This window comes from Pleurodeles waltl, chromosome 2_2 (assembly GCF_031143425.1).
Source record: "Pleurodeles waltl isolate 20211129_DDA chromosome 2_2, aPleWal1.hap1.20221129, whole genome shotgun sequence".
NCBI lineage: Eukaryota > Metazoa > Chordata > Amphibia > Caudata > Salamandridae > Pleurodeles > Pleurodeles waltl.
The window spans coordinates 307,353,468-307,371,774 of NC_090439.1; the positions used below are offsets into that span (position 1 = coordinate 307,353,468).

The 18,307-nt window shown below is 44.1% G+C and overlaps 1 protein-coding gene across 1 annotated transcript in view; it reads right to left on the reverse strand.

The window, feature by feature from the left end:
* LOC138282351 (uncharacterized) overlaps window positions 1-18,307 on the reverse strand; it is a 453,679-nt gene that overhangs the window by 360,718 nt on the left and 74,654 nt on the right. Inside the window, exons 4-7 of the mRNA XM_069219772.1 lie at window positions 14,923-14,941; window positions 14,107-14,148; window positions 12,689-12,760; window positions 9,151-9,287 (exon numbers count right to left, since the gene is read on the reverse strand). Of these exons, the coding sequence (XP_069075873.1) occupies window positions 9,151-9,287; window positions 12,689-12,760; window positions 14,107-14,148; window positions 14,923-14,941 (270 nt within the window). The remainder of the gene's footprint in view (window positions 1-9,150; window positions 9,288-12,688; window positions 12,761-14,106; window positions 14,149-14,922; window positions 14,942-18,307) is intronic.

Genomic DNA, 18,307 nt, shown 5'->3' on the forward strand with positions numbered 1-18,307 from the left:
TCAAAGTTTTTACCCTTGTACCCATTGTTTTCTGAAGAGGCTCTGGGCCCACCCTCCTGTGCAGGTTTTTGGGGGCCTGTAGAAGACTCTTTACTATTTTTAGTTTTGGTTGTCTCATCACTCTTCCCCTGGGGAGTCTTTGTGACCCCTTTCTTTTGGTCACCCCCTGTTGAAGTCTTGGACACCCTTGTCTTGACCCAATGGTCCGCCTTCTTTCCCAATTCTTGGGGAGAAATTGGTTCTAGGTCTACCAGATGCTGATGCAGTTTATCATTGAAACAATTACTTAACAGGTGTTCTTTCACAAATAAATTGTACAGCCCATCATAATTACTTACACCACTGCCTTGAATCCAACCATCTAGTGTTTTCACTGAGTAGTCAACAAAGTCAACCCAGGTCTGGCTCGAGGATTTTTGAGCCCCCCTGAACCTAATCCTGTACTCCTCAGTGGAGAATCCAAAGCCCTCAATCAGGGTACCCTTCATGAGGTCATAAGATTCTGCATCTTTTCCAGAGAGTGTGAGGAGTCTATCCCTACACTTTCCAGTGAACATTTCCCAAAGGAGAGCACCCCAGTGAGATCTGTTCACTTTTCTGGTTACACAAGCCCTCTCAAAAGCTGTGAACCACTTGGTGATGTCATCACCATCTTCAAATTTTGTCACAATCCCTTTGGGGATTTTTAACATGTCAGGAGAATCTCTGACCCTATTTATATTGCTGCCAACATTGATGGGTCCTAGGCCCATCTCTTGTCTTTCCCTTTCTATGGCTAGGAGCTGTCTCTCTAAAGCCAATCTTTTGGCCATCCTGGCTAACAGGAGGTCATCTTCACTGAGAGCATCCTCAGTGATTTCAGAAATGTGGGACCCTCCTGTGAGGGACTCACTATTTCTGACTAACACAGTTGGAGACAGGACTTGAGGGGTCCTGTTCTCCCTATTTAGGACTGGAGGAGGGACATTGGCCTCCAAGTCACTAATTTCTTCCTCTGTGATGTTGTAGGAAGTTGGCTCTGTATGTGCTATTTCAAAGTAAGGAATAGCATGCACAGAGTCCAAGGGTTCCCCTTAGAGGTAAGATAGTGGCAAAAAGAGATAATACTAATGCTCTATTTTGTGGTAGTGTGGTCGAGCAGTAGGCTTATCCAAGGAGTAGTGTTAAGCATTTGTTGCACATACACATAGACAATAAATGAGGTACACACACTCAGAGACAAATCCAGCCAATAGGTTTTTATATAGAAAAATATCTTTTCTTAGTTTATTTTAAGAACCACAGGTTCAAATTCTACATGTAATATCTCATTCGAAAGGTATTGCAGGTAAGTACTTTAGGAACTTCAAATCATCAAAATTGCATGTATACTTTTCAAGTTATTCACAAATAGCTGTTTTAAAAGTGGACACTTAGTGCAATTTTCACAGTTCCTAGGGGAGGTAAGTATTTGTTAGGTTAACCAGGTAAGTAAGACACTTACAGGGCTTAGTTCTTGGTCCAAGGTAGCCCACCGTTGGGGGTTCAGAGCAACCCCAAAGTCACCACACCAGCAGCTCAGGGCCGGTCAGGTGCAGAGTTCAAAGTGGTGCCCAAAACACATAGGCTAGAATGGAGAGAAGGGGGTGCCCCGGTTCCGGTCTGCTTGCAGGTAAGTACCCGCGTCTTCGGAGGGCAGACCAGGGGGGTTTTGTAGGGCACCGGGGGGGACACAAGCCCACACAGAAATTTCACCCTCAGCGGCGCGGGGGCGGCCGGGTGCAGTGTAGAAACAAGCGTCGGGTTCGCAATGTTAGTCTATGAGAGATCTCGGGATCTCTTCAGCGCTGCAGGCAGGCAAGGGGGGGATTCCACGGGGAAACCTCCACTTGGGCAAGGGAGAGGGACTCCTGGGGGTCACTTCTCCAGTGAAAGTCCGGTCCTTCAGGTCCTGGGGGCTGTGGGTGCAGGGTCTCTCCCAGGCGTCGGGACTTTAGGTTCAAAGAGTCGCGGTCAGGGGAAGCCTCGGGATTCCCTCTGCAGGCGGCGCTGTGGGGGCTCAGGGGGGACAGGTTTTGGTACTCACAGTATCAGAGTAGTCCTGGGGTCCCTCCTGAGGTGTTGGATCGCCACCAGCCGAGTCGGGGTCGCCGGGTGCAGTGTTGCAAGTCTCACGCTTCTTGCGGGGAGCTTGCAGGGTTCTTTAAAGTTGCTGGAAACAAAGTTGCAGCTTTTCTTGGAGCAGGTCCGCTGTCCTCGGGAGTTTCTTGTCTTTTCGAAGCAGGGGCAGTCCTCAGAGGATGTCGAGGTCGCTGGTCCCTTTGGAAGGCGTCGCTGGAGCAGGATCTTTGGAAGGCAGGAGACAGGCCGGTGAGTTTCTGGAGCCAAGGCAGTTGTCGTCTTCTGGTCTTCCGCTGCAGGGGTTTTCAGCTGGGCAGTCCTTCTTCTTGTAGTTGCAGGAATCTAATTTTCTAGGGTTCAGGGTAGCCCTTAAATACTAAATTTAAGGGCGTGTTTAGGTCTGGGGGGTTAGTAGCCAATGGCTACTAGCCCTGAGGGTGGGTACACCCTCTTTGTGCCTCCTCCCAAGGGGAGGGGGTCACAATCCTAACCCTATTGGGGGAATCCTCCATCTGCAAGATGGAGGATTTCTAAAAGTTAGAGTCACTTCAGCTCAGGACACCTTAGGGGCTGTCCTGACTGGCCAGTGACTCCTCCTTGTTTTTCTCATTATTTTCTCCGGCCTTGCCGCCAAAAGTGGGGCCTGGCCGGAGGGGGCGGGCAACTCCACTAGCTGGAGTGTCCTGCTGGGTTGGCACAAAGGAGGTGAGACAATTCCTGCCTGGGGGAGGTGTTAGCATCTCCACCCAGTGCAGGCTTTGTTACTGGCCTCAGAGTGACAAAGGCACTCGCTCTCCCCATGGGGCCAGCAACATGTCTCGGTTTGTGGCAGGCTGCTAAAACTAGTCAGCCTACACAGATAGTCGGTTAAGTTTCAGGGGGCACCTCTAAGGTGCCCTCTGGGGTGTATTTTACAATAAAATGTACACTGGCATCAGTGTGCATTTATTGTGCTGAGAAGTTTGATACCAAACTTCCCAGTTTTCAGTGTAGCCATTATGGTGCTGTGGAGTTCGTGTTTGACAAACTCCCAGACCATATACTCTTATGGCTACCCTGCACTTACAATGTCTAAGGTTTTGTTTAGACACTGTAGGGGTACCATGCTCATGCACTGGTACCCTCACCTATGGTATAGTGCACCCTGCCTTAGGGCTGTAAGGCCTGCTAGAGGGGTGTCTTACCTATACTGCATAGGCAGTGAGAGGCTGGCATGGCACCCTGAGGGGAGTGCCATGTCGACTTACTCGTTTTGTCCTCACTAGCACACACAAGCTGGCAAGCAGTGTGTCTGTGCTGAGTGAGAGGTCTCCAGGGTGGCATAAGACATGCTGCAGCCCTTAGAGACCTTCCTTGGCATCAGGGCCCTTGGTACTAGAAGTACCAGTTACAAGGGACTTATCTGGATGCCAGGGTCTGCCAATTGTGGATACAAAAGTACAGGTTAGGGAAACAACACTGGTGCTGGGGCCTGGTTAGCAGGCCTCAGCACACTTTCAATTGTAAACATAGCATCAGCAAAGGCAAAAAGTCAGGGGGCAACCATGCCAAGGAGGCATTTCCTTACAGATGTCATCATCAGAGGGGTTGGCTTTTTCAAACTCTGCCAACAGCTCCTGGAGCTGAATTTTGGTAGGTCTGGAGCCAATGGTTATTTTTTTGATATTACAGAGAGACCTTAGCTCCCTCATCTTAAGATGGAGGTAAGGTGTGGTGTCGAGTTCCACCACCTGCATCTCTGTATCAGACATTACTCTGCTAAGAGTTGGAATACTTTTTAAAGAATCTAAAACTGTTTCTAGAATCTAATTTCAAACTTTTAACAAACTTTTAAACTCTAAAAGACAATGCTAAACAGGGACTTAACACACAAGGCCCTAGCAGGACTTTTAAGAATTTAGAAAAATTTCAAATTGCAAAAATGAATTTCTAATGACAATTTTGGAATTTGTCGTGTGATCAGGTATTGGCTGAGTAGTCCAGCAAATGCAAAGTCTTGTACCCCACCGCTGATCCACCAATGTAGGAGGTTGGCTCTGTATGTGCTATTTCAAAGTAAGGAATAGCATGCACAGAGTCCAAGGGTTCCCCTTAGAGGTAAGATAGTGGCAAAAAGAGAAAATACTAATGCTCTATTTTGTGGTAGTGTGGTCGAGCAGTAGGCTTATCCAAGGAGTAGTGTTAAGCATTTGTTGTACATACACATAGACAATAAATGAGGTACACACACTCAGAGACAAATCCAGCCAATAGGTTTTTATATAGAAAAATATATTTTCTTAGTTTATTTTAAGAACCACAGGTTCAAATTCTACATGTAATATCTCATTCGAAAGGTATTGCAGGTAAGTACTTTAGGAACTTCAAATCATCAAAATTGCATGTATACTTTTCAAGTTATTCACAAATAGCTGTTTTAAAAGTGGACACTTAGTGCAATTTTCACAGTTCCTAGGGGAGGTAAGTATTTGTTAGGTTAACCAGGTAAGTAAGACACTTACAGGGCTTAGTTCTTGGTCCAAGGTAGCCCACCATTGGGGGTTCAGAGCAACCCCAAAGTCACCACACCAGCAGCTCAGGGCCGGTCAGGTGCAGAGTTCAAAGTGGTGCCCAAAACACATAGGCTAGAATGGAGAGAAGGGGGTGCCCCGGTTCCGGTCTGCTTGCAGGTAAGTACCCGTGTCTTCGGAGGGCAGACCAGGGGGGTTTTGTAGGGCACCGGGGGGGACACAAGTCCACACAGAAATTTCACCCTCAGCAGCGCGGGGGCGGCCGGGTGCAGTGTAGGAACAGGCGTCGGGTTCGCAATGTTAGTCTATGAGAGATCTCGGGATCTCTTCAGCGCTGCAGGCAGGCAAGGGGGGGATTCCTCGGGGAAACCTCCACTTGGGTAAGGGAGAGGGACTCCTGGGGGTCACTTCTCCAGTGAAAGTCCGGTCCTTCAGGTCCTGGGGGCTGCGGGTGCAGGGTCTCTCCCAGGCGTCGGGACTTTAGGTTCAAAGAGTCGCGGTCAGGGGAAGCCTCGGGATTCCCTCTGCAGGCGGCGCTGTGGGGGCTCAGGGGGGACAGGTTTTGGTACTCACAGTATCAGAGTAGTCCTGGGGTCCCTCCTGAGGTGTTGGATCTCCACCAGCCGAGTCGGGGTCGCCGGGTGCAGTGTTGCAAGTCTCACGCTTCTTGCGGGGAGCTTGCAGGGTTCTTTCAAAGCTGCTGGAAACAAAGTTGCAGCCTTTCTTGGAGCAGGTCCGCTGTCCTCGGGAGTTTCTTGTCTTTTCGAAGCAGGGGCAGTCCTCAGAGGATGTCGAGGTCGCTGGTCCCTTTGGAAGGCGTCGCTGGAGCAGGATCTTTGGAAGGCAGGAGACAGGCCGGTGAGTTTCTGGAGCCAAGGCAGTTGTCGTCTTCTGGTCTTCCTCTGCAGGGGTTTTCAGCTAGGCAGTCCTTCTTCTTGTAGTTGCAGGAATCTAATTTTCTAGGGTTCAGGGTAGCCCTTAAATACTAAGTTTAAGGGCGTGTTTAGGTCTGGGGGGTTAGTAGCCAATGGCTACTAGCCCTGAGGGTGGGTACACCCTCTTTGTGCCTCCTCCCAAGGGGAGGGGGTCACAATCCTAACCCTATTGGGGGAATCCTCCATCTGCAAGATGGAGGATTTCTAAAAGTTAGAGTCACTTCAGCTCAGGACACCTTAGGGGCTGTCCTGACTGGCCAGTGACTCCTCCTTGTTTTTCTCATTATTTTCTCCGGCCTTGCCGCCAAAAGTGGGGCCTGGCCGGAGGGGGCGGGCAACTCCACTAGCTGGAGTGTCCTGCTGGGTTGGCACAAAGGAGGTGAGCCTTTGAGGCTCACCGCCAGGTGTGACAATTCCTGCCTGGGGGAGGTGTTAGCATCTCCACCCAGTACAGGCTTTGTTACTGGCCTCAGAGTGACAAAGGCACTCTCCCCATGGGGCCCAGCAACATGTCTCGGTTTGTGGCAGGCTGCTAAAACTAGTCAGCCTACACAGATAGTCGGTTAAGTTTCAGGGGGCACCTCTAAGGTGCCCTCTGGGGTGTATTTTACAATAAAATGTACACTGGCATCAGTGTGCATTTATTGTGCTGAGAAGTTTGATACCAAACTTCCCAGTTTTCAGTGTAGCCATTATGGTGCTGTGGAGTTCGTGTTTGACAAACTCCCAGACCATATACTCTTATGGCTACCCTGCACTTACAATGTCTAAGGTTTTGTTTAGACACTGTAGGGATACCATGCTCATGCACTGGTACCCTCACCTATGGTATAGTGCACCCTGCCTTAGGGCTGTAAGGCCTGCTAGAGGGGTGTCTTACCTATACTGCATAGGCAGTGAGAGGCTGGCATGGCACCCTGAGGGGAGTGCCATGTCGACTTACTCGTTTTGTCTTCACTAGCACACACAAGCTGGCAAGCAGGGTGTCTGTGCTGAGTGAGAGGTCTCCAGGGTGGCATAAGACATGCTGCAGCCCTTAGAGACCTTCCTTGGCATCAGGGCCCTTGGTACTAGAAGTACCAGTTACAAGGGACTTATCTGGATGCCAGGGTCTGCCAATTGTGGATACAAAAGTACAGGTTAGGGAAAGAACACTGGTGCTGGGGCCTGGTTAGCAGGCCTCAGCACACTTTCAATTGTAAACATAGCATCAGCACAGGCAAAAAGTCAGGGGGCAACCATGCCAAGGAGGCATTTCCTTACAGTAGCCATAAGAGTATATGGTCTGGGAGTCTGTCAAACACGGACTCCAAAGCACCATAATGGCTACACTGAAAACTGGGAAGTTTGGAATCAAACTTCTCAGCACAATAAATGCACACTGATGCCAGTGTACACTTTATTGTAAAATACACCCCAGAGGGCACCTTAGAGGTGCCCCCTGAAACCTAATCCAACTACCCGTGTAGGCTGACTGGTTCTAGCAGCCTGCCACACTCGAGACATGTTGCTGGCCACATGGGGAGAGTGCCTTTGTCACTCTGTGGCCTGTAACAAAGCCTGCACTGGGTGGAGATGCTATCACCTCCCCCAGGCAGGAGCTGTAACACCTGGCGGTGAGCCTCAAAGGCTTACCCCCTTTGTTCCAGCACCACAGGGCACTCCAGCTAGTGGAGTTGCCCGCCCCCTCCGGTCACGGCCCCACTTTTGGCGGCAAGGCCGGAGGAGATAATGAGAACAACAAGGAGGAGTCACCGGCCAGTCAGGACAGCCCCTAAGGTGTCCTGAGCTGAGGTGACTAACTTTTAGAAATCCTCCATCTTGCAGATGAAGGATTCCCCCAATAGGGATAGGAATGTGACCCCCTCCCCTTGGGAGGAGGCACAAAGAGGGTGTACCCACCCTCAGGGCTAGTAGCCATTGGCTACTAACCCCCCAGACCTAAACACGCCCTTAAATTGAGTATTTAAGGGCTCCCCTGAACCTAAGAATTTAGATTCCTGCAACTTACCGAAGAAGAAGACTGCTGAGCTGAAAACCCCTGCAGCAGAAGAAGAAAGAAGACACCAACTTCTTTGGCCCCAGTCCTACCGGCCTGTCTCCTGCCTTCTAAAGAAACCTACTCCAGCGACGCTTTCTCAAGGACCAGCGACCTCTGAATCCTCAGAGGACTGCCCTGCTTCAAGAGGAACAAGAAACTCCCGAAAACAGCGGCCCTGCTCCAAAAAGACTGCAACTTTGTTTCAGAGGAGCAGATTTAAAGACCCCTGCAACCCCCGCAAGAAGCGTGAGACTTGCAACACTGCACCCGGCGACCCCGACTCGACTGGTGGAGAACCAACACCTCAGGGAGGACCCTCCGGCGACTCCGAGACTGTGAGTAACCAAAGTTGTCCCCCCTGAGCCCCCACAGCGACGCCTGCAGAGGGAATCCCCAGGCTCCCCCTGACCGCGACTGCCTGACTCTAAAATCCTGACGGCTGGAAAAGACCCTGCACCCGCAGCCCCCAGCACCTGAAGGACCGGAACTTCAGTGCAGGAGTGACCCCCAGGAGGCCCTCTCCCTTGCCCAGGTGGTGGCTACCCCGAGGAGCCCCCCCCTTGCCTGCCCGCATCGCTGAAGAGACCCCTTGGTCTCCCCTTGACTTACATTGGAAACCCTACGCTTGTTTCTACACTGCACCCGGCCGCCCCAGTGCCACTGAGGGTGTACTTTTTGTGTGAACTTGTGTCCCCCCCGGTGCCCTACAAAACCCCCCTGGTCTGCCCTCTGAAGACGCGGGTACTTACCTGCTGGCAGACTGGAACCGGGGCACCCCCTTCTCTCCATTGAAGCCTATGCGTTTTGGGCACCGCTTTGAACTCTGCACCTGACCGGCCCTGAGCTGCTGGTGTGGGGACTTTGGGGTTGCTCTGAACCCCCAACTGTGGGCTACCTTGGACCCCAATCTTAACCCCGTAGGTGGTTTACTTACCTGCAAAACCTAATAATACTTTACCTCCCCCAGGAACTGTGAAAATTGCACTGTGTCCACTTTTAAAACAGCTAAATGTGTTTTATGTAAAAAGTATATATGCTACTGTAATTATTCAAAGTTCCTAAAGTACTTACCTGCAATACCTTTCAAATGAGATATTACATGTAGAATTTGAACCTGTGGTTCTTAAAATAAACTAAGAAAATATATTTTTCTAGAACAAAACCTATTGGCTGGATTTGTCTCTGAGTGTGTGTTCCTCATTTATTGCCTGTGTGTATGTACAACAAATGCTTAACACTACTCCTTTGATAAGCCTACTGCTCGACCACACTACCACAAAATAGAGCATTAGTATTATCTCTTTTTGCCACTATCTTACCTCTAAGGGGAACCCTTGGACTCTGTGCATACTATTTCTTACTTTGAAATAGTGCATACAGAGCCAACTTCCTACAGGCCTACTCTCAGCAAGGGGTGCATGTAAAAAGATATGTGCCGCTGCTATGATTACTGCTTAAAAGATGATCTTGTGAAGACAGGATTTAGTTATACTTGAAGCGGTTTTACTCTTTGTACGAGTTACACATATATTGAAGGAAAAACAAAAAACAAACACACACTTACCATATATGCCTTCCGGTGTTCAAAGCTGTTCAGATGTTCTATCAAAGGCTCCAGGTCACAACGATGATCACATAGTTCACAGAAGAAGCGTGGATCTGCGGTGTCCGGGACACTGTTTTCTATTACATGCTGTATTCCTATTTTAACAAAAAACAAGTAAATGAGCAAAACTGAAACCATAAATCACACCAAATGGCATAAATGATACAAAAGTTATCAATGACTACCTACGATTGTGTCCTCAGTCACTGAACAAGCAACAGAGTGCTGATTAACAGTGATATCACAAATTAGGAAGTATTGTCAACAACTCACTCTCTTCTACTAGAAAAAGAACGAAGACCAGATGGTCTAACAAATATATGTCCCTCCTGTACATCTGCTAAAAATATTCTCCAATTTCTTTTTCTCAGGGACAGATTCTGGTTCTTGTACAGACATGTATTTAGTATTACTAGCCAAGGAGGTAAAAGACTCATTGACAGCCTAGTTACAGACCAGTGTCTCTTCCTAATAGGGAATGTAATATTTATGCTAAGATTTCCACTAACAGATTGTCCCCAATATTACAATATATGAAAATAAACAGATTTCATGAAAGGGACCTTGTTGAGTGAAGGACTTTTTACACACATTTTACAATAAGCCAGTAACTGCAGGTTTTCAGCACCTGCAATTACACTGGATGCCAAAAAAGCATCAGAGAGTGCCGTTGCCATTCCTACTACCTATACTGCAAATGTCCTACACAGATGACAACTTTGGTAGTGCTGTGACTGCACTATCAACAATCAAAAACTAATATTAAGACTAAACGTTTTTCAGACTTCTTCCTGCTAAGGCAGGGTACCAGACAGGGCTGCTCACAGTCCCGCCTTCTTGTTCTCAACATAACTGGATCTTTTGAGAGCATTCCTGAAAAAAAAGCTAAAGTTAACGGAATTCATAGTATAAATCTCTCATAAAATTGTAGCATATTCTCATTATGCAATTCTCTGCCAAAAATGCAGAAACATGGTTTCTGACAAAAATAACACAAGACTACTCCTGGGACAGAAGATCAGAAGACCAAAACTACATTTATACCTCTGTACCCACTAGACAAAGGAAATGGTCAATAATAATGGTATGGGATGGTAAAAGAGGACCCTAACTTATTACGCATTGGAATTTGTTAAAGATTTAGGTGGCAATGACAAAGAGAAGAGACTCTGCGACCGATCAAGACCTTCCTCTCAACTGAGACTTCCACAGAACTAAGCAACAAGCCCCCTTCAACTTTAGGGACCGCTCCCTCAAAGCCTTCGGATTCACACCGTGGCACTCAGACCACAACTTTGGGTGTGGTCACGCTCCAGAAACATAAGTCCCATGATGTACGATTCATCTTGGACTTTGCCCGATGGCAGGATCAGCAGTTTTAAGCAAAGACATCCCTCAACACCAGGAGTAGAAATACTTAAAGCTCTGACAAAATTCGAAAAAAATGGCAGTCACAAAGTTAGGGGGGTAGCTCTTTCTTCGGATCAGAGCTGGCTGGCGCGGAAAAAAAACAACTGACAGCAGCATGCTGATGTGGTGACGTCATATCCAGCGCGAAGTAGCCAACGATGGGCTAGAAGCCGACCAGTGCCACCTAGCGGGGTACAGCGGTACTGCTGGAGAAAAAAATCCTTAACCACACAGACGCCTGAAGTTATTTTAAGGTAAGGAATCTGCAAGTAGATGTGTCTATCAGATAATATACCTATGGTCCAGTTTTGCCTCAGGAAACAGGATTCCATTTTGGAAAAAATATAAAAGCCTTCTTTGGCTACCATTTTTTTAAAGTTTTTTTTTTAAAGACAGGATTAAAGACCATTCCCATGTCTAGGACCGCAATCAAACAGAAAAGAAGGAGAATGGTTTTTCTTGTCAATGAATGTCAAAGCAAAGCACCCTTTTGCTGAAGGACATATTGTAAGTGGACCTTACAGTTCTCCTCACTGTCCCACAAGGTAAGGACATATTTCACAGTCTTGTTAATTAAGGCACACCAGAAGTGAAGGCCTGGAAAAATATAGGACGCTGTGGTCTTACCTGGGACATCGTCAAACTTTCTTGGCTCCAAATACAGCCAGAAATTTACAAATCACTCTGGTCCATGTGATCTTGCTTATATGAAGGCAAACAATCACCCTTTTTAGCAGATCCCACAAACGTTTCTCACTACATTATTTTTCCAGGAGAAAAAAAAAACAAGAGTTAATCCCACTGAACGCTTTGCTGTTCAACCCAATGAGCACCCATTAGGTTGATATCTTCTTCAGGGAATAAGACTAATAAACCATCCTACTTCGAACTATTCTTCTTTATGGGCTGGGATTTTAATTTCACAAATAATTGTATTGTAGCCTGATAATCATTTGCTGCTATTAGATCTTTACGTGCCAAATTGACCATTTTTACCATGTCTTGTTTCGTTCAAACAAGTTTAAAATATGAGCGCTCTGGATATAAATTGATGGGTGATTTTTTATATTTGTAGAAAAAAAAAATGCAGCTTCTCCGTTGCCGACCATTCATCTTGACTTGAATTTCAACAACTCTTTGAAGTTTGGTGCTTAACAGAATATTACCTTAAAACATCTTCTCTAAGAACACCTTTGCATCACTTGATTTCTTACAGGAAGCATTACTATGCTTCTTACAAGAAAGTGCCATGATTTTTATACTTTTTCACCGCGGTTTTACTTATTAAAGTTGCAATAATCTAATTAGAGTATGTTTGCTGATGACTTTGCTCCTGCAAAGCATAATACTTGCCTCAGTCTTTAAGAAAAATCTGGATTTTCCTCTATTTAGACTAGGAAAAGAAACATTTATAAACACCACAACATTGTCCTGAATAAAATGAGCTATAATTAAGACCACTGGTATTATTCAACTCCATAGCTGCTGCGTTTATCACATACGTCTGATTTAGTACACTTGCTTAATCCACAATCTTGTACATAATTTATAGTTTTGAACAAAAAGTAAAATGTTGTTTCTAGCTCAAATGGCTTAAGCTTGACTCTCAAAAGCACCACGCTTTGCGTACCACAGTGACAGATCCTTTGCAATGACTAAATGCTCATAATTTACCACTGATTTCTGTATCAAACTGTTCAATGAAGAAAACATCTGCACAGACTATTATAATACGCATTCAAATAACCAAATAGCTAAATGATACTGCCAAACAATGTGCTGAATTAAGCTGCATAAATTGTCTTTTCATGGAACATAATTTAGTTAACCCACCCCATAATATGGCTTCGCAACACTGAATAATTCCAGTAGCCCTGACTGTATAAAGTATGAAAAAAAATTGAATGGGACAGTTTCACTCCAGTCGTAGTACAAATATCAGGTACATTCAATCTAAACAAATTAGAAAATGTAACCAGTCTAAAACAAAATATTGAAATTTCTAATGTATTTCCTGTTTCACTCTTATTTTTCTTATTTGATATCACAGCTCAGAACAAATAAAAAAAAAACAGAAAACACATACCGATCAGAGGCTCTCTGGTGGGGCTGAAAATATAGTGTTTCAAGGCTCTTTCAGAAACTTTATCCTTTGACTCTGCAAAAGAACATTCAAAATATTGCAATTTAAAGAACAGGCTGCCAAGGCAAAATACATATCAAGCCTAAGTACAAAATACTGCAAAGTGCCACTATTTGCATACGGGTGCAGCTTGTGCTAATTCCCAGCTGTAGCGGGAAAAAAGGGTCATCTGGAGGCAAAGCTGACTGTGCAGCACAGAAGTATCGCCAGGAAGGGAGGAAAGGGGGTCCCATGAACCAGCTCTCCCCACAGTCTGCCCTCAGCATTCACTGCACCATCCTACAGGGAGACATTTGCCCCCAATTTAAATTAGGCCGCTTGCACAGTGAAAGGTGGAGCAATGGATTCAAACAGCCAGTCCATCTCATTAATGCGCTGCCAGAAGGGCAGGCACAAGTTTGCGGCTATGCTGGAGAAAGCACATTTACTGAAAACAAAGCATAGTGTTTTAGTCTGCATGAGGCGCACCCAGTTTAAGGTGTGCCACTGCACAAACAGGGACAAAGCATCCTATACATAATACAGGCTTAGGAGTATTACTTGGGGTCACTTGCAACAAACAGTCAATTTAATTATTCATATAAAGTTGCTTGTTTAGTTCTAACTGCCTTTCTTTAGATGCACAAGAAATAAGTTACATTAAGAGTGCTTATGTGGTGACCTGTGCATCAGAAAGCCCCACTGACTTGAGCTGAAAACATTTTACAGTGATCTGGGAGGAGAGAGAAGAAAAGAAAAAAAGAAAAAAAACTTTCAAGGGTTTGGCTACAAAAATGCATTCTGTGAACGGCAGGTGATGGGATAAATATAAGTTTATAAAAAATGTATTTACACAATTAGTGCCATGCCGTGGCCAACAGCCAACTGGCTTATCTGGCATATTCTCCAGACCCTACTAGGAATTCGGTGTACGAAAATCCTCCTTTGAGGAGCTGCACTTAGACACTGGATGCATGGCAGAATGTTTGAAAGGATGACATACAAAATGCCCCATAGACAGTATTCACTACAAAGACACTGTAGAATGTTCTTATGTAAGCAAAGAGTTTGACATTAATGGAGGAGATCGGAGGCATGTTTAAATGCTGTTAACTAGCTTTGATGCAACAATTAATAAAAACTGAACTAACAACTGAGTTAACAGTAGCAATCAGCAGCTGAGAAAGCTAGGTTTATTTTAAAATTCACTTCACTATTTCCATTCCACAATATGCTACTACTGTGATTTACTGTTATGTTATATTGCGGAAAAGTAAAGGTTAAGATTAAAACTGTGGGCAAATATATTTTAGGGGCCATAGTAAGCAGGTGGCACACTCAAAACAGTCCACAAAGAGGTCCATCCACCACTAGTGTTTTACCTGGAGATGTTTCCATTTCCTGGGTCGCTTTAACATCTTCCCCTGCCGGACAAAATAACTATGAGTGGGTGCAGCATAATCCACATACAATTTTTGAATTACAATGCTATAAACAATCTAACTCCTTCAAAACCGTATTTGCATTAAATAAGACAAAACTGTTCATGTGACTGGTTTGAAGTGCTACTCCACCATGCTATGCAACTAACATCTGAAAAATGAGAGCATCTAGTCAGAAAATTTAATTCATTTCACTTATTAAACACCATAACTTTACAAAAATAACTTGAGAACTTAAACCACTCATCTAACCTGATTAGATGACATATTCCCACCCATTTGGACTTGAGGTGGCAATGCAGCAAGGAGTTTACAGGCATAATCGATCACTGAGTTGAATCACAAATGTTTAGTAACCAACAGCAAAAAGCGTAAGCAGTTACTTAACAGAAGTTAATAACTAGTAATCGATTACATACAATAGGAGGGAAAAAAATGCTCCACAAAACGGTATTCTTTGATTAAAATCTGTATAAAAAGGTAGATTTCTACAGAAATACTAGTCTTACTTGCTGCAACTTAAGACACACCTGGGGATAAAAAGCAATTCTATATCAGGAAAAAGAAAATCCATCAAACGGATGGATCAGCATCAATAAAATGACAATGAAGAAAAAGGTTGTAAAAAAGGAGAAGTGAAATGATCTATTAAAAAGTATATTCACCCGCCCTCCAAAAAAACTACTCCATGTGGAAAAAACAGAGTAAAATAGCTTCCGAAGGGAGGAAAAAAGAAAAAAAAAAAAAATCACTTACCACTCAACATGGCTTTCATCTTAATACGACGAGATGAGTTGATCCCAAAATAAAAAAAAAATAAGAAAAGTTCCTGTTAATGCATGTATATCTTTCAAACATGTTACTCAATTCCGAAACAGTATTTGCAGACGTTACTCATTGAAGGCTAACTTTCTTTTGAACTCCAGCCTTTTATGGTATTCTGCAAATAGCTGTAAATATGGGTATCACGGAGGCAAGATTTCCAACGATATTAAAGGTAACACAGAGCAACCATGCTAAGCGATTACGAAATGGCGCTTTCAAAAGGGTGCTGCACTAGCTAACAGAAAGTATGTCTTTATTGCTATTGCAACAAAAGTAAAAACAAAAACAAAAAAACGGTAATTTAAGATTTTGTCAAGACTGACCAAATCTATTGCAATACTTTGTAGCCATCACTGAAGTGAAAAAAAGGAGGAAAACATGTTTGACAAGTCAATTTTTATTTTGACGAAAGTCAAATTCCACCATGGTAAAAAGTAAACATTATTCAAGTGCCATTCAAATGTCAGTATTACTCACTACGAACACCCTACATTGGTGTTCCGTACTAGGAGGCTACCTTTGCACTCTGACAAAATATGTTGCTGCTAAATATTCCACTTCACTAGTTAAACGATGGTAAAGAAGTACAAAAAGGTGATATGAGAAATAGTTTAATTATAAACTCCAACCCAAAAAGCACAGGTATGTGAGTGAGCGGAGACAGGATATAGGAAACATACTGAATACAACAAATACTGAGGGCACCAAAAATAAATCAAGTTGTTTAGTGCTTGGAATTTAGCAAATACTCACCCATCACAAGAAACACGAAACATCTGAAATTAAAATACTGAGATAATTGGAACTGCACCATGACAAAACATTGCATGCAGACAAACATCGTCCGTGCCTCTTAATCTACTACCAATCAACCAAGCTCTTCTCTGTCAAACAGCCTATCCATAGAGGGCCACTGAAGGATAAACAAAATGGATTACTAAATGCATAGCCATCAACTGAACTGTTTAAAACAGTTTGTCCAATTTAAAGTTACTGCTACAAAAATGCAGAGGTTGGGCGGTGGGGCATTTTCAACTCCACACACATGGCACACTGAGCTAACACTTGGCAGTTTCCTAAACGTTTCTCTAAACAAACACCAAACATATTTGCAAATAAATTATCGGTTAAGCGAAACAATTAAAAGCTCAAATCGCATAACAAAATACAAAGTAAATGGTAATTTCATATACACAACAGAATAACTTGAGGGGATTACTTTGACCGATTCGTTTTTTCTGATATGCGTTTAGAAAAATGACTACTCACGATTGTAAAATAAAGTCAGCCCATTACAAATGCAGAATACACAAGGGATTGCAAAGCTATTAGTGAAATGGGCAGACTAGACCAGAAGACAACACAAATTTAACTGCCACGTTTATATAATAATGCAGCACTTACTGGTTAAAGTGATTAATAAAAATAAAGTGACTTATAACTTGCTTAACGTTACTGGAGAAATGTGATTGCCGGCTTCGTAATTACAAGTGCTCTGCAAGCCACAAGCAAATCAATAGGGCAGACACTTGGTGACTGACAACTACACCAAATGACCCAAGGAACACCACTGAAACTATTTCAGCATTTGATTGGTTGGTTAATTCACATGCTAAAATACAGCAGATAGGACCACCTCAAATGCCGAAAAAGAAAGATTATCCAAAATAATTGGCAAACATCCAAGTAAAGCTTAAAGCCAGCTTGTAAACCGATCACACGGACAGACTAGCAAAGATTAAGATGAAACTACTCATAATATGCAAAGAGTTCAGAACAGCTGATGCTTCTGTCAACTTGGTGTAGGTAAACGTAACTCCGATTTAGCCAAGTACCAGGGCTACAGAGTGGATTTGCACAGCTATATGTATATATGAAACCGTCGCAGACTAGCTTGTGAAGCAACTGGTTTGAAGGTGTAGCCTCTCTCAAGAACCAAATGCACCGCCATTCACCATATGTGCACAGTTAAAATAAAATATTATTTTGAGACACTTACATTACACCCGATAATATACCATGCACTTATTTGTACCTAGTTGTGCACAAGAAAAACGGCTGGCAGAAGGCTCTGGCATCCCTCAGAGAGGCTGCCATAACCTCTCAATTTCGTGCTATCCAACTGAATTATCTGCACTGAATATATCTTGAAAGGGTGAAAGCTGAGGAAAATGGGGATTAATCACAGTGCACTCCCCAATTGGGGATTTTTTTTTTTCTTACGGAAAATGTCTTTTACCAACTGTAAATGTGTTTGTGGCATGTACTGCTGCAGATTCACATGCTATATGCATAGCTCTTCCGACATCTACTGTGGGGCTCTGAGTGTTACAAGTTGTTTTTCTTCGAGGAAGTGTTTTCGGAGTCACAGGATCGAGTGGTGACTACTCTTGGTTCCATTGTGCTTGGGCATCAACTCCATTGTTAGACTGATTTCCCGCAGAGGGTAAAGGAAGGAGTGCGAGTATAGAAATACAAAAGAGATGTCCATGCAAATGTAAATGTATATACATATGTACAAATGTAAAAACTGAAACGACTACAGCCTTCCGGGGGGGAGGGAGGATGCATGTGAATCTGCAGCACTACATGCCACAAACAGATGTGCACTGGGTAAGTGACATTTTCCGTTCGATAGCATGTATATCTGCAGATACACAAGCTATGCATAGACTACAAAGCAGTTAGTCCTCCCAAAAAGCGGTGGCTAGCCTGTAGGAGTTCAAGTTGTTTGAAATAATGTTCTTAAGACAGCCTGGCCTAAAGTGGCCTCTTGCTGTGAGAAAACATCAACACAGCAGTGTTTTGTAAATGTATCGGGAGTTGACGATGTGACTGCTTTACATATATCAACCATTGGAATGTTTCCTAAAAATGCCATAGAAGCACTTTTCTTTCTTGTAGAATGTGCTTTAGGAGTGATCAAAAGTTGTCTTTTTGCTTCAATATAGCATGTCTGTATTCATCTAACAATCCCTCTTGCTAAACCTTGTTTTGATATAGGATTGCCTGTATGTGGTTGTTGGAAAGCAACGAAAAGTTGCTTTGTTTTCCTAAAACGTTTAGTTAGGTCTATATAGTACATAAGAGCTCTTTTGGGATCTAGGGTATGAAGAGCTCTTTCTGCCAGAGTCTGGCTGTGAAAAGAAGACTGGCCATTCCACTGTTTGGTTGATGTGAAATGGAGATACTACTTTTGGTAGAAATTTTGGATTTGTTCTAAGTACAACTTTAGTTTTGTGCACTTCAAGAGGGAATGCTTGGATTTCACTAACTCTTCTGAAAGAAGTAATAGCTACAAGGAAGGCGACCTTCC